The sequence below is a fragment of the Acanthochromis polyacanthus genome, chromosome 5, assembly GCF_021347895.1.
Source record: "Acanthochromis polyacanthus isolate Apoly-LR-REF ecotype Palm Island chromosome 5, KAUST_Apoly_ChrSc, whole genome shotgun sequence".
NCBI lineage: Eukaryota > Metazoa > Chordata > Actinopteri > Pomacentridae > Acanthochromis > Acanthochromis polyacanthus.
In genome coordinates, this window is record NC_067117.1 from 41,170,472 (window position 1) to 41,185,466 (window position 14,995).

At 41.1% G+C, this 14,995-nt stretch overlaps 1 protein-coding gene across 3 annotated transcripts in view; it reads left to right on the forward strand.

Moving 5' to 3' along the window:
• angpt4 (angiopoietin 4) overlaps positions 1-8,732 on the forward strand; it is an 89,153-nt gene extending 80,421 nt beyond the window's left edge. Inside the window, exons 7-10 of one of the 3 annotated variants that reach the window (XM_051948054.1) lie at positions 445-546; positions 632-798; positions 4,238-4,371; positions 8,173-8,281. In XM_051948054.1, the coding sequence (XP_051804014.1) occupies positions 445-546; positions 632-798; positions 4,238-4,371; positions 8,173-8,216 (447 nt within the window). In that variant the 3' untranslated portion in view covers positions 8,217-8,281. The other 2 variants (XM_051948053.1, XM_051948055.1) reach the window with 2 other exon arrangements.
• The last annotated feature ends 6,263 nt before the right edge of the window (positions 8,733-14,995 follow it).

Here is a 14,995-nt window from a genome sequence, read left to right on the forward strand (position 1 = left end):
TGGGTTCCACGGTGTGTTCCAGCACTACTTTATGCAGACAGAGGGGATTAGAAGGAATCTAGAAGAGTTGGGACTCCTGTAGGATTTGGTAGCACCAACTTTCAAGGTGTGATCAACCTCCATTGCTGCAGAACAGCTTTAAGTTGTTAACACATTTCTGTTCCCTTTTTGTACAATTCTGAAATTTACATTTTTTAACCTCTGGCAGTTCACCACTTACCTTTGGACCATTTCATGTTATTCATTGGACATGAATCATTTGAATTTCAATTTTAAAAAAATGTAAAAATTGAATAGTTCTAAAACTTTTGACCGGTAGTGTAGATTTAATTGTGAATGTAGGAGAAGTCCAAAGCGTCACGCCTAAAATTACAACTAAAGACAGAAGTATAAAAAAAAGCAGTTTTTTAAAAATTGTTTTCATTTCCTCACTATTTCCTGAAGGTGTACTGTGACATGGAGACAAGTGGCGGGGGCTGGACGGTGTTCCAGCAGCGGTTTAACGGCAGTGTAGACTTCCAAAGAAGCTGGCAGGAGTACAAACTGGTCAGTTTGTCTAATGAGACGGATTAATTACAATAAATTAACATTGTGAAATAAAGTCAGCTCAAAGTCTCTCCTCCTCCTCCAGGGTTTCGGGGATGTGTCAGGAGAGCACTGGCTGGGTAACGAGGTTTTACACCTGATGACCAGTCAGGCCCAGTACTCTCTGAGAGTGGAGCTGAAGGACTGGGAGGGAAACTCTGCCCACTCCCAGTATGACCGCTTTACACTGACCAGTGAGAGACAGCAGTACAGGTAACAGCTGCGCCTTCAGTACAAACACTGCTCACAATGACACCAACAGGTCTCACATTTACTGATGTTCTCTGTTTAAACACAATGAAACAAGTACTTCAGTATTCTCTACATTACAAAGCAAAATCTATGGTGGTAGTCAACCAAAGAAAATCTTGGTTTACTGAAACCATGCCAAGTCTTCAGTTAAATAACTAGTCCCAAGGGAAAAACAATCAGCATGTCTGCAGTTCACTCTACCCGCTAGCCTTGTTAGCCTCAAGAAATTATAAATAAGCATAAATAGTAATAGTTCTTGTATTGGTGATCCAGCGCAAGAACTACTGAGCAATATAACACTGAGAAGTTAGCTTTTTCTTTTAGGTGATCTACTGTATCGGTTATTCAGCTCTGATATGCAAATTCCGGTTTGTAGTAAAGTATACTGAAAAAAAACAGGCACATATTTAAACTATTTACTCTTTTTTTGTACTTATTTACGCCATTTTGTTAAACTACAGATAATACCTTTTAAAATAACAGACATATTATTACTCTGCCAAGGAGGCGAAGCCTCAGCAGAGTTATGTGGCAATCTGTGTCAGTTTCTTTGTCTGTCTGTTTGTCTGTTCACAACATTATTAAAAAATGGACTAACAAGTTTGAAAGAAATTTTCAGGGAAGGTCAGAAATGACACAAGGACCAAGTGATTAGATTTTGGCAGTGATGCAGCTGATAGTCTGGATCCACAAATTTTGTAAAGATTTCTGTGTCATTCATAATGGCACAGCATCACTGTAACCATGACAACAAGTGAACACTACATCAGCTGCCAATCACATGATTGTGATCCTAGTAGAAATCCACCACTGCAGACTTATCAGGACTTATCCTTCAGAAATGATGCAAGAACTGAGCAGCCTTGGCAGAGTACTGCGTTTTCTAGGTGCTTTTCTTGTTAATTGATACATTGATTGTAAAAAACAAAACAAACAAAAACAACAACAACAACAAAAACACTGGCCAAAAGCAATAAATATTTTTATAGTGTTTGATTATATATTTTTTTATTTTTAAAAAATGCTATAGATAACAGTACTGAGACAGGCAAATGTACATTTCAGTAGTAGGATGAACAACATAAACAATATGAAGTGAATGATCAGTGTATGCAGTAGGTTCACAGTATAAACTGTCTAGACATTACTAACAATCTAAACATAAGAGAAATAAATGCAGCAAAATGCAGAACCTTCACAAAATTTTGATTTTATTTTTAAATGTAAAATCTGTTTAAATAAATGAGACCTCCCTCCTCCACCACACACCTCCCCCCCCACACACAGATGTGTTTCCATGTGAGATGGGGACTGACTTTTTAATCAACAATTGTGGGGGCCATCCTTTCTAAAGGTCCTAGAAATCTGAAAAACAAAAATCTGGTAAACAAACCAGAGCTTTGTTAGCCTATAAAAGACTTGAGATATCTGAATTGAAGAAGTAACTTTTTCACCATGCTGTAAGAGGATTTATGAAAAGAAGGATAGACATGGCTGATTAGAACCTTTCATCTGCATATTTCACATTACTTCCATTTCATTAGTGTAGACCTTGTAATTACAGTATGTACATGGCTGTACAATGAAAGCAAAATTATCATGTGGTGGAGATGATGAATATGAAACATTGGCATGTGGAATCTAACACACAAACACACACACACACTTTTACATACACTAATTACCACATACACACGTGGACAAAATTGTTGGTACCCCTCAGTTAAAGAAGGAAAAACCCACAATTCTCACTGAAATCACTTGAAACTCACAAAAGTAACAATAAATAAAAATTTATTGAAAATTAAATAATCAAAAACAGCCATCACTTTTGAATTGTTGATTAACATAATTATTTAAAAAAACAAACTAATGAAACAGGCCTGGACAAAAATGATGGTACCTCTATAAAAGATTGAAAACTATTTGACCAGAGTGACATGATTAACTCAGGTGTGTCATTTAATTGACATCACAGGTGTTTCCAAACTCATAATCAGTCAGTCTGCCTATTTAAAGGGAGACAAGTAGTCACCCTGCTGTTTGGTGAAAAGGTGTGTACCACACTGAACATGGACAACAGAAAGCGAAGGAGAGAATTGTCCCAGGACATCCGAAAAAAAATTATAGACAAACATCTTAAAGGTAAAGGCTATAAGACCATCTCTAAACAGCTTGAAGTTCCTGTGACAACAGTGGCTCATATTATTCAGAAGTTCAAGACCCACGGGACAGTAGCCAACCTCCCTGGACGTGGCCGCAAGAGGAAAATTGATGACAAATTGAAGAGACGGATCGTTGGAATTGTATCCAAAGAGCCCAGAGCAACCTCCAAAGAAATTAAAGGTGAACTCCAAGGCCAAGGTACATCAGTGTCAGATCGCACCATTCGTCGTTGTTTGAGCCAAAGTGGACTTCATGGGAGACGACCAAGGAGGACACCACTGCTGAAAAAAACTCATAAAAAAGCCAGACTGGAATTTGCAAAAATGCATGTTGACAAGCCACAAAGCTTCTGGGAGAATGTCCTTTGGACAGATGAGACCAAACTGGAGCTTTTTGGTAAGGCACATCAACTCTATGTTCATAGACTCAAAAACCAAGCATACGAAGAAAAGAACACTGTCCCTACGGTGAAACATGGAGGAGGCTCAGTAATGTTTTGGGGCTGCTTTGCTGCATCTGGCACAGGGTGTCTTGAAAGTGTGCAAGGTACGATGAAATCTGAAGACTATCAAGGCATTCTGGAGAGAAATGTGCTGCCTAGTGTCAGAAAGCTTGGTCTCAGTCGCAGGTCATGGGTCTTCCAACAGGACAACGATCCAAAACACACAGCCAAAAACACCCAAGAATGGCTGAGAGAAAAGCGTTGGACTATTCTAAAGTGGCCATCTATGAGCCCAGATCTGAATCCCATTGAACATATGTGGAAGGAGCTGAAACATGCCATTTGGAGAAGACACCCATCAAACCTGAGACAACTGGAGCTGTTTGCTCATGAGGAGTGGGCCAAAATACCTGTTGACAGCTGCAGAACGCTCATTGACAAATACAGAAATCGTTTAATTGCAGTGATTGCCTCAAAAGGTTGTGCAACAAAATATTAAGTTATGGGTACCATCATTTTTGTCCAGCCCTATTTCATTAGTTTGTTTTTTTAAATAATTATGTTAATCAACAATTCAAAAGTGATGGCTGATTTTGATTATTTAATTTTCAATAAATTTTTATTTATTGTTACTTTTGTGAGTTTCAAGTGATTTCAGTGAGAATTGTGGGTTTTTCCTTCTTTAACTGAGGGGTACCAACAATTTTGTCCACGTGTGTATATGTACTTTCCATGCAGACAGTGCACAAAGCTCATTATAGTGTTGAATCCTGGATGTGTCCCATTCATCAGGTTGTATCTGAGGGGCTACAGCGGTACAGCAGGAAGGCAGAGCAGCCTGACCACACATGGAACCGGCTTCAGCACCCGGGACCAGGACAATGACAACTGCGACCACTGCAAATGTGCTCTGATGCTCACTGGAGGTAAAGCTTCTGCTGCTCTTCTTTAGGCCCAGCAGGCTCCAACATCTCTCTAGTTCAGTTTTGGAAATATTCAGTGTGAGGAGAGACAAGGGGCCCAGGTAGCTAAGATATATTTCTGGGAAATAAATTCACAGAATTCTGTGAAACATGCTCCATTAAATGTCTTGTTTGATAGTATGGAACCACACAGCTGATAAGAGTCTGACTTGTTTAATGAAAGTTCTGATCAAATAGTATATGCCTGCCACTGTAAATAAAAAATACTTTAGGATTCCCCAAAAACATATTTTCTAGGTCCAGAATAAGTGGTATTTTCCCCAAAAACTCTGGTGTTTCTGTCAACATCTGTCACTCGTCAGTGCACTACTCTTCACCTTGTGTCAACGCCAAGACAAACAGCTCTTTAGCCTCCCCTTGATGGGTTGTGATTAAGTTAATCATTGCGGCAAAACCTCGAGCTCTCTGAGGAAAAGACTCCACCATTAGTCATTTAAAATCACAGTAATTTACAGCGAAAGACGAAGTACAGAAGAAAGAGTGACGGAGACGACATGAGCAAAGAAGAAATGAAGGAAACCACTCATCCAGTTTACCCTCAAGGAAAAATTCAAGGGTAACTATGAAAATTGCTCTAAAATTTGGAAATAATGAGAGCTGTAATCAAAAACCATATTGCGTTCAGGAATAACAGCATCATTTTCAGACACGTGTCGCATAATTACAAAGTCAACAGAAAATGCATCTCACTGGATGTTCTGCCTACACCTGAGGTCTTTCTATAAGTCACTAGTAAAACATGTTTTCTGTTTATGTAGGCTTTATAATTGCAATGCAGACTGCTACACATTTTTTCATTTTGAGAACGTAAAGCAAACTATGAAAAACAAAAACGCACAAGATGAGTGTACACACGTGGACAAAATTGTTGGTACCCCTCAGTTAAAGAAGGAAAAACCCACAATTCTCACTGAAATCACTTGAAACTCACAAAAGTAACAATAAATAAAAATTTATTGAAAATTAAATAATCAAAATCAGCCATCACTTTTGAATTGTTGATTAACATAATTATTTTAAAAAACAAACTAATGAAATAGGGCTGGACAAAAATGATGGTACCCATAACTTAATATTTTGTTGCACAACCTTTTGAGGCAATCACTGCAATTAAACGATTTCTGTATTTGTCAATGAGCGTTCTGCAGCTGTCAACAGGTATTTTGGCCCACTCCTCATGAGCAAACAGCTCCAGTTGTCTCAGGTTTGATGGGTGTCTTCTCCAAATGGCATGTTTCAGCTCCTTCCACATATGTTCAATGGGATTCAGATCTGGGCTCATAGAAGGCCACTTTAGAATAGTCCAACGCTTTTCTCTCAGCCATTCTTGGGTGTTTTTGGCTGTGTGTTTTGGATCGTTGTCCTGTTGGAAGACCCATGACCTGCGACTGAGACCAAGCTTTCTGACACTAGGCAGCACATTTCTCTCCAGAATGCCTTGATAGTCTTCAGATTTCATCGTACCTTGCACACTTTCAAGACACCCTGTGCCAGATGCAGCAAAGCAGCCCCAAAACATTACTGAGCCTCCTCCATGTTTCACCGTAGGGACAGTGTTCTTTTCTTCGTATGCTTGGTTTTTGAGTCTATGAACATAGAGTTGATGTGCCTTACCAAAAAGCTCCAGTTTGGTCTCATCTGTCCAAAGGACATTCTCCCAGAAGCTTTGTGGCTTGTCAACATGCATTTTTGCAAATTCCAGTCTGGCTTTTTTATGAGTTTTTTTCAGCAGTGGTGTCCTCCTTGGTCGTCTCCCATGAAGTCCACTTTGGCTCAAACAACGACGAATGGTGCGATCTGACACTGATGTACCTTGGCCTTGGAGTTCACCTTTAATTTCTTTGGAGGTTGCTCTGGGCTCTTTGGATACAATTCCAACGATCCGTCTCTTCAATTTGTCATCAATTTTCCTCTTGCGGCCACATCCAGGGAGGTTGGCTACTGTCCCGTGGGTCTTGAACTTCTGAATAATATGAGCCACTGTTGTCACAGGAACTTCAAGCTGTTTAGAGATGGTCTTATAGCCTTTACCTTTAAGATGTTTGTCTATCATTTTTTTTCGGATGTCCTGGGACAATTCTCTCCTTCGCTTTCTGTTGTCCATGTTCAGTGTGGTACACACCTTTTCACCAAACAGCAGGGTGACTACTTGTCTCCCTTTAAATAGGCAGACTGACTGATTATGAGTTTGGAAACACCTGTGATGTCAATTAAATGACACACCTGAGTTAATCATGTCACTCTGGTCAAATAGTTTTCAATCTTTTATAGAGGTACCATCATTTTTGTCCAGGCCTGTTTCATTAGTTTGTTTTTTTAAATAATTATGTTAATCAACAATTCAAAAGTAATGGCTGTTTTTGATTATTTAATTTTCAATAAATTTTTATTTATTGTTACTTTTGTGAGTTTCAAGTGATTTCAGTGAGAATTGTGGGTTTTTCCTTCTTTAACTGAGGGATACCAACAATTTTGTCCACGTGTGTAACTGGAACAAAAGCTTGTAGGTGTATTTTGCCTGATGTTAGGAGACATCATTAACAGGTACAAAAAAAACAACAACAAAAAACCCCAAAGGTGAAACATCTGTAAGAACCTAAGACACAACTCAGCTGTTTTTTTACTGAAACTCCTTGGCAACAGTGATCACATCTTCCTGACAAGCAAACACAGAGTGGCTGTGGCAGGATGAGCTCACAGTGTTTGATTTGAACACCAAAGAAGACACTTCATTAGTTTTTCTTCAGGCTTGACCACAGTTTGTCCGTAACTTTAAAGTAGTTTTAGTCGCCTTAACTTCAGCAAACCCTAACCATAGGAGTGTCCGGAGTAACAAAGTGACATCTTTGATTATGAGAGCATGTTGATCATTGAACCTGAAGTGATGAATGAACAGTAAGAAGAGAAAGAGAACCAGTGTGAAGAACAATGACAGAGCAGGTTTACATGGAGGAACAAACACAATGGTGGTTGAACTAGTCAGATGTTTCACTCAACTAACAGATTCTCACTGTTAAAATACTTTGTTACAAGTCAAAATTCTAATTCTATTCTTCCACTATTCTTCAAATACACTTAAAAAAATACTCATTATGAAGTGTAGCTCTATAATTATTGACACGTCATTGTGTAGGGATCACTAATGTTGTCATGGGGAAAGAAGGAAAGAAAGGAGAGTAGATGAGAGGGGAGCAGAGAGGAAGGACAAGACAGAAAAAGAGGATGAAACAGGAGAAGAAATAATATGTGAGAGGATGAAAGATGGAAGGAAACAAGGGATGAGAGAAAACAAGAGAAGAAGGTGGAGATTAGGACACTGGAAGAAGACAGCAACAAGTTAGCTGAGAGATGTGGGAAATATATGCAAGAGAGGAGGAAACAAAAGGCAGACAAGACAGGAAGATGAAATGAGGAAACAAGAGAGGAAGGATGAGCAGAAGGGGAGAAAATGAGAATAGCAGAGCAATGAAACGGTCACAGAGAGAAGAAACCAAAGTAAGGATGGAGGAAGAGAATGTAAGGCAGGAGAAGAGGACATAAAAAAGGGGAGTGAGAAAAAAAGAGGATGAAATCAGGGGAGTGGATTAAAAAAGAAAAGATGAGAAGAGGAGGGGAGCGAGGAGGAAACATGAGGATACATCCTTTTCCTCTCCCTCCCAGCATCACTCCTTTGCTTGCTTCTCCCTCCTTCACCTCTTTCTTTACATTTGTTTCCCTCCACCTCTGTAATCTTCTTTCTCCTAGGTTTCGCTTTCCTTTCTTCCCTACAACCATCTTCCTCTTTCTGATCTCCTTCCTTCTTCTTCGTCTACATCTCATCCTCTTCATCCTCCACCCTCTCTCTCTCTGCCTCCATCAGGTTGGTGGTTTGATGCCTGCGGTTTCTCCAACTTGAACGGTATCTACTATACCGTCGGCCACAACATCAGGAAGCTCAACGGCATCAAGTGGCACCACTTCCGAGGCCCCAGCTACTCCCTGCGCTCCACATCCATGATGGTACGACCGTACGACTTCTAACAGCACCCCAGCATTTCCAGAATGGTTTGGTGCATGACGTCTGACAACAGTCCTAAACGCTTTCCTAATGATGTGCAACCTTTAAACAATTCCCCTCCACCTTTTGGATCCAACATGTGCGGCCATGATGGTGAAACTCCACCTCCATGCTCTTGCAGCGAGCTGCTTCACTTGAACTTTGTGTCTCTCGACCAGGTTGCAACTGAAAATGAGAACCAGTTCTCAACTAGCCACCTGGTAGAATAAAGGTTAAATAAAATAAATAAATAGTTCATATTTCTTGACTCTGGACTTTGTGTTCATAATCTTCCCTGGATCCATGAGGGATGGATCCTGCTGGAAAGCAACTAATTCACACTGGTGCAGATTTTCCGCCTGTCCTGGTAGGAATTCAGTGTTTTTCTTGTTTGTACCAAACAGCAAAAACTGCAGTTCACTTCAGGTTGTCTCCAAAAGTGAGTCGGTCCCCCATAGATAGCCATGCTGAAATGTCCAATGTCACAGAACAAATAAATATGTTTACAGCCTGGGTATGTGTAACTAATCTACACATTTATGCCAACTGTAGAGGTGTAGATTTTTTATTTAACTCACTCACTAGAACTGTATTAAAGCTTAAAGTTATGCATAACTTTGAACGTTGAGCTGTTCAGGAATCCTATGGGTGCCATCACAGAGATATGGCCTATGGATTGTGCACATGAAAAGTGACAGAAATAGTAGTGTAAAGAACTGAAAAGACACTGAAAGAGAAGATCAGACACACTGCCTGAGGTGGGCTGGATTGTACAGACACTGTCGGACATAGTGTCCCACCTTCAGCTGGCACTTCAGAAAGGTTTGGGAGAAGACCTTAAGACTTTGGAGCATCTCTTGGATTAGAAAAGGTATGATCACTACAGGCGTGATTAGAACACCTTTCCAGTTTGAATCACCTGAAACCTGCGGAGCATCTTCTAAAGGACTCCACGAGGATCACTGACTGGTTCGTGTTCTTTGAGGAGCATTTCAAGACAACATAAAAATATCTTCAGATACACTCTAGTAGAGCTGGAAGAATTATTCCATGAGTCAATTGATTATCTTGTAGCTACTTTGATATTTGGTTAGTTGTTTACAAAAATCGAATAAACATGAATCATGGTAATAATAATCTTCATTTACAAACCAACTTTGAAAGTTTAGGAAGAGCCTCACACAGGGCAGCAATTCGAAGATCAGGAGAGTAGACATTAAAGAGTCCATATCATACATATGGATTTTCCTCTTTTCTGCAGTGTTGTACATTTTGTACATGTAAGAAGTCACAGAAACCAACGTCCATGGGAATTTTTTCCCCGCTTAAAAGGCCTCATTTGAAGTCGAGGCGTTTCCATTGTTACTTATCCACATCACCATAGAACACATTTGCATGCCATCTCCCCAGCAACTAGTTTAAACTCAAACAGAGAATGAGCAGCTTCCTCACAAGTCTCTACCATTTCCTCAATAAAGCTGTGTCTCACACAGCAATGTCCAGTGTGAGAAAAATAATGTGTTTTAAGCAATAAGGAAATATGCTTGAGACCCAAAACAGAAAAAACAAATCTAACCTTGTTAATGCGAACAATATGGCCTCTTTAAAACATATTAAACGAACATGGTGCAAAGAAAAAAATCAGGAACGAGTTTTACATCAAATTATGCTTAAGAGGGAGATTTAAGAGAACAAATTGCACTCTTGTGGCACCAATTACAAGTGCTTTTATTCCCTCACATTGTCAGCTGGGGACCAGGAACAGATAAAAGGCCTCAGCACATTGATGTCAGACTGCGTAGTACCGAGAGGTCAGAATCATAGCATGGAGAGAGGCGCTGAAAAGTCTCTACAGTCATCAATTCAATCTTAAAACCTATCTTGGGAGCCCCTGTAAAGAGGCTGAAACAGGAGTGACGTGGGGACACCCCTGGTTTCTGATTAAACTCCTGGCAGCTGAGTCCTCTACAGTCTGGAGTTAGTCAACAGATTGTCCATTAATGCAAGTTAAAAAGCCTCGATAACAATAAAAGCATGGGGACATGAAAGCAGGAAAAATAGTTAGGAGAGTGTTGACTGGAATAGTTATGTCGGCAAAAACGCAGTTTCACAGTGTGTGGTGTGCTGCTCAAAACTTTAAAAAAAAAATTACTTAAGTAAACACCAAGATTCTTTACAGCTTTCCAGCCAACAGAAAACAATTATTAGCAAACAACACATCACTATCTGTCACATTAGAAGCTGTCATGAAGACACTCTGTGTGCAGGGTCTTTAGATGGACACAGATGTCATGAATCAAGAAATGGAGAAGGAAGACGTGTGATTTAATGTCCTGTGATGTTAGGCTTTTTCTTTTTGTGTCACTCTACAGCAGCAGACAGTCTCTGTGGATTATTTCTGTTTCAGGTTAAAGTAACACACCTGATGGCACCAAAGAGACTGACTAGGACACTTCATTCACACGATGAAAACTGAAGCAAGAATTAAACCTATTATGAACACGTCTTGACATCAGGAGTGATCAAGAAGTTCAGGTTTGATGCTTAGGATTTCACTTTAGCTGCTGTTTCCTTTAATGTAGTCTTGTGCAGATACACACTTTCCCCAGTGCCCCTGCATCATTTGTCCTTTAAATAAAGAAATTAACCATATGCAATAATTTGAATCTCTTAAAGAGAGCTGGAGGCTGCTCTTTCTGGACCACACCAACTTCATGTCCTACCTATGACCACAAGCTATCCATCCATTCTCTATACACCTATGGGGCGGCATGGCTCAGTGGGTAGAGTGGCCGTCTTGTAACTGGAAGGTTGCCGGTTCGATCCTCGGCCCGTCAAGCTCACGTCGAGGTGTCCCTGAGCAAGACACTGAACCCCAATTGCTCCTGGTGGGTCGTGGTTAGCGCCTTGCATGGCAGCCATGAATGGGTGACTGTGATGTATCATGTGAAGCGCTATATAAATACAACCATTTACACCGCTTTATCCTCACTAGGGTTGTGGGGGGCCTATCCCAGCTGACTCGGGTAAAGGCAGGTCACCAGTCTGTCTCAGTCTGCTACAAACAATTACTCTCACATTCACACCTACGGACAATTTACAGTAACCAATTAACCTCAGCGTATTTTTGGACTGTGGGAGGATGCCAGAGTACCCGGAGAAAACCCACGGATGCACAGGGAGAACATGCAAACTCCATGCAGAAAGATCCCAGGCTCAGGCCGGGGACTCGAACCAGGGATCTTCTTTCTGCAATGCAAAAGTGATAACCACTACGCCACTAACCCTAACCACAAACTAAGTGGTACTTATTACAATGTCACAAGTCATCACTCATACTTTGGTTGCTGAGACTAGCATTTGGACAAATTGTGCAATTATCAGATAAATTAATGGAATCATCTGTAATGGCCTTTGTGGAGTCTAGATCTAACAGGACAGTCTAAAAGGTTGGAAAGGGACAAAACGCAGGGACAACTCTGAAGACAGATATACATTTATTTTACACAATAATCATCCATCCATTCTCTATACACCGCTTTATCCTCACTAGGGTCGCGGGGGGTGCTGGAGCCTATTTTACACAATAATATGAAATAAAAATAAAAGCTGAACGCACACATAAGTGAAGTCGATGACTCCCGCTGAAGACTTCCTCCTGATAGAGACACACAGACATTAATAAGCAGAAGTAGATATAGCACCGATATATCTGATAAACTGTACATATTTCACTTATTTAATTTGGTAAAATATTTTTTTAACATTTCAAGCCAATATACCTCCTTTGAAATGAGCAGCACGTACCAACTGAACAGTCTGCCTGCTTTCTTCAGGTCTTTTGATCCTTCGAGAGAATTCCTCCACTTCACTGAAATAGTAGTCAGACAACATTATCACTGCAGGCTTGACAGAAATACTGGTAACACTTAAAGAGGACACATTCACAAACATTGGTACGCTTTAAAGAAGGTGGCAACTACTTGTATTAGTAAACATCTATCCATTTTCTTTCGCTTATCCGGAGCTGGGTTGCAGAGGCAGCAGGCTAAGCAGGTCGTTCCAGACGTCCCTCCCCCCAGTGACGCTTTCCAGCTCTTCCTGGAGGATCCCGAGGCGTTCCCAGGCCAGATGAGATATATAATCCCTCCAGCGAGTTCTGGGTCTACTCTGGGGTCTCCTCCCAGACGGACGTGCTCGGAAAACCTCCAAAGGAAGTCTCCCTGGAGGCATCCGTATCAGATGGCCAAACCACCTCAACTGGTTCCTTTAGAGGTGAAGGAGCAGCGGCTCTACTCTGAGCTCCCGCCTGATGCCTGAGCTCCTCACCCTATCTCTAAGGCTGAGCCCAGTCACCTTACTGAAGAAGCTCATTTCAGCCGCTTGTATCCGCGATCTTGTTCTTTCGGGCACTACCCAAAGCTCATGACCATAGGCAAGGGTTGGAATGCAGATGGACTGGTAAATCGAGAGCTTCGCTTTACGGCTCAGCTCCCTCTTCACCACGACGGTTCAGACAAGGGACAAGGGGACAACAGCCACTGGAAACGTGTCTGACTTAGTGCCGAGTATGCGGACACAGCTCTCACTTTGGTCGTACAGGGGCCGAACGGCTCGTAGCAACGAGCCTGGTACCCCATACTCCTGTAGTACCCCCTACAGTGGCCCTTGGGGGACACTCTGCAAGGGTAAAGAGCTGGTCTGCTGTTCCATGACCAGGACGGAATCTGCATTGCTCCTCTGGAAGTCCAACAATGTCCAGAGCCTTCAGCATCTCAGGGCGAATCTCGTCCACACCTGGCGCCTTGCCACCGAGGAGCTTCTTAACTACCTCGGCGACCTCTGCCACGGATATGGACTCTGCCTCCTTCACAATTAAACAAAAAACATTTTAGTGAATTGTGTAAATTAAAAAAAAAAAACACCCTTCTGTCTTCTTCCCAAGGCCTAGGTGTTTCTGAACAGCCAATAGCCACTGTGGGGGGCACATCAAAAAAAATAAAAACTAATAACAGGTCCATAAAGTTTCTTGGTAAACTATGCCAGAGAACCAGTAGAACACCAACAGTTCTAAAAGGAAGAGATCATTTTAACATGCTTTTACCATCTGGTGAAGGGTTAGTTAATATGCTGCTTGTAGTTAATTATCATCACCTGGACCTGGGCTGCTAAAATCTGGCTAGGACTCAATTAAACAAATTGTCAAACAGGCTAAACGTTGGTTTTACAGCAGTGGAACTATGTAAAAATAGTCATCTGTGCTAATTAATGACGAGCTTAAACATAACTTGTTCCTCAGTTTACCAGGTTAACAGCTTATCTCCGGAAATGAAAACAGCAGAAATGTTTATAACGTTAAACAATAAAAAGCTCTAAACCAATCGTTTATTTGTTTAATAAAGTTAAACTAAAAACGATTCAGTTAGTACTCACGTCTTTACCGTCGTCCATCTGGCGATAAATGCTACTACTTCCTTCAGCATCAACCCTACAGTCTATGGCATCAACACAGTGGGAAACACCATAAGCGTCAGTTTAGGGGGGGACGGTGGGGATGTGTCCCCCCCACTTCTTGTCAGGGGTCATTTTGTCTTCACCACATTCAAATTCTTCACATGTAAGCCGTTGTAACCCCGGTTATTTTCAGTAGTATAGAAAATTCCGACGCTCCTGAACGCACCATCCGCACTCGGCCGAGAGTTGCACAGACATGCAGCACACCTTCGTGAGGTTAAAAAAAACGTGCAGATGCTAAATTTGCGCCTGTGCCAAGTGGAAGCTCCGACCCAGGGTGTGCATTTCCATCTGACAATGGCTGTGGTGAGTTTGAAAACTTGTTTGCTTGTTTAACCCTGTGATTATCATATTTAATAAATATATGCAAGGGTGGGGGGGTTGTTTTGTTTTGACGAGTGGATGTCTTTGAATAACTACACTGAACACACTATCATACCAAATTTACTAATGGTACAATTTGCCGTGAGTAAAACGCTCTGTCAGGAAAATGTGCATTATTCCTGATGTAATAATACCAAATCCAGTTAGAATATGGGATGCCAGATGAATTGCAGCACTTTTGGAACAACATTTTGAAGCTGTTCAGCCTTATCTTAGCAATACCTCAGTCGGGATGGAGCAGAGCTGATGTTAATTATCACTAATAATTATCGTCCCTGGGATAGCACCACGTGGTTCTACTGAAACTAAAGAAGCTACTCTTTGTATAAAGATGTACACAGGGCTCTCACGTTTTGATCTCAGGTCACAGTGAGATTTTGCTGGCTTGCGACAGAGTGGTGGTGGTGCTGGGGTGGGGTGGGGGGGTCATCACCCATCCTTAAGCACTTATAATATTTTAAAACAAAACCCAGTTAATTAGTACTCGTGCTTTTTTTGCCGCCACTATTACGTACCTAATGGGTCATTATGTTACTTTGTGGTATTAGCATATTACATCAGGTAATGATGCAACATATACTGCAAATGTGACTCTTTTTTTAGTATTTACCTCTAACATTTCTATAATGCTCT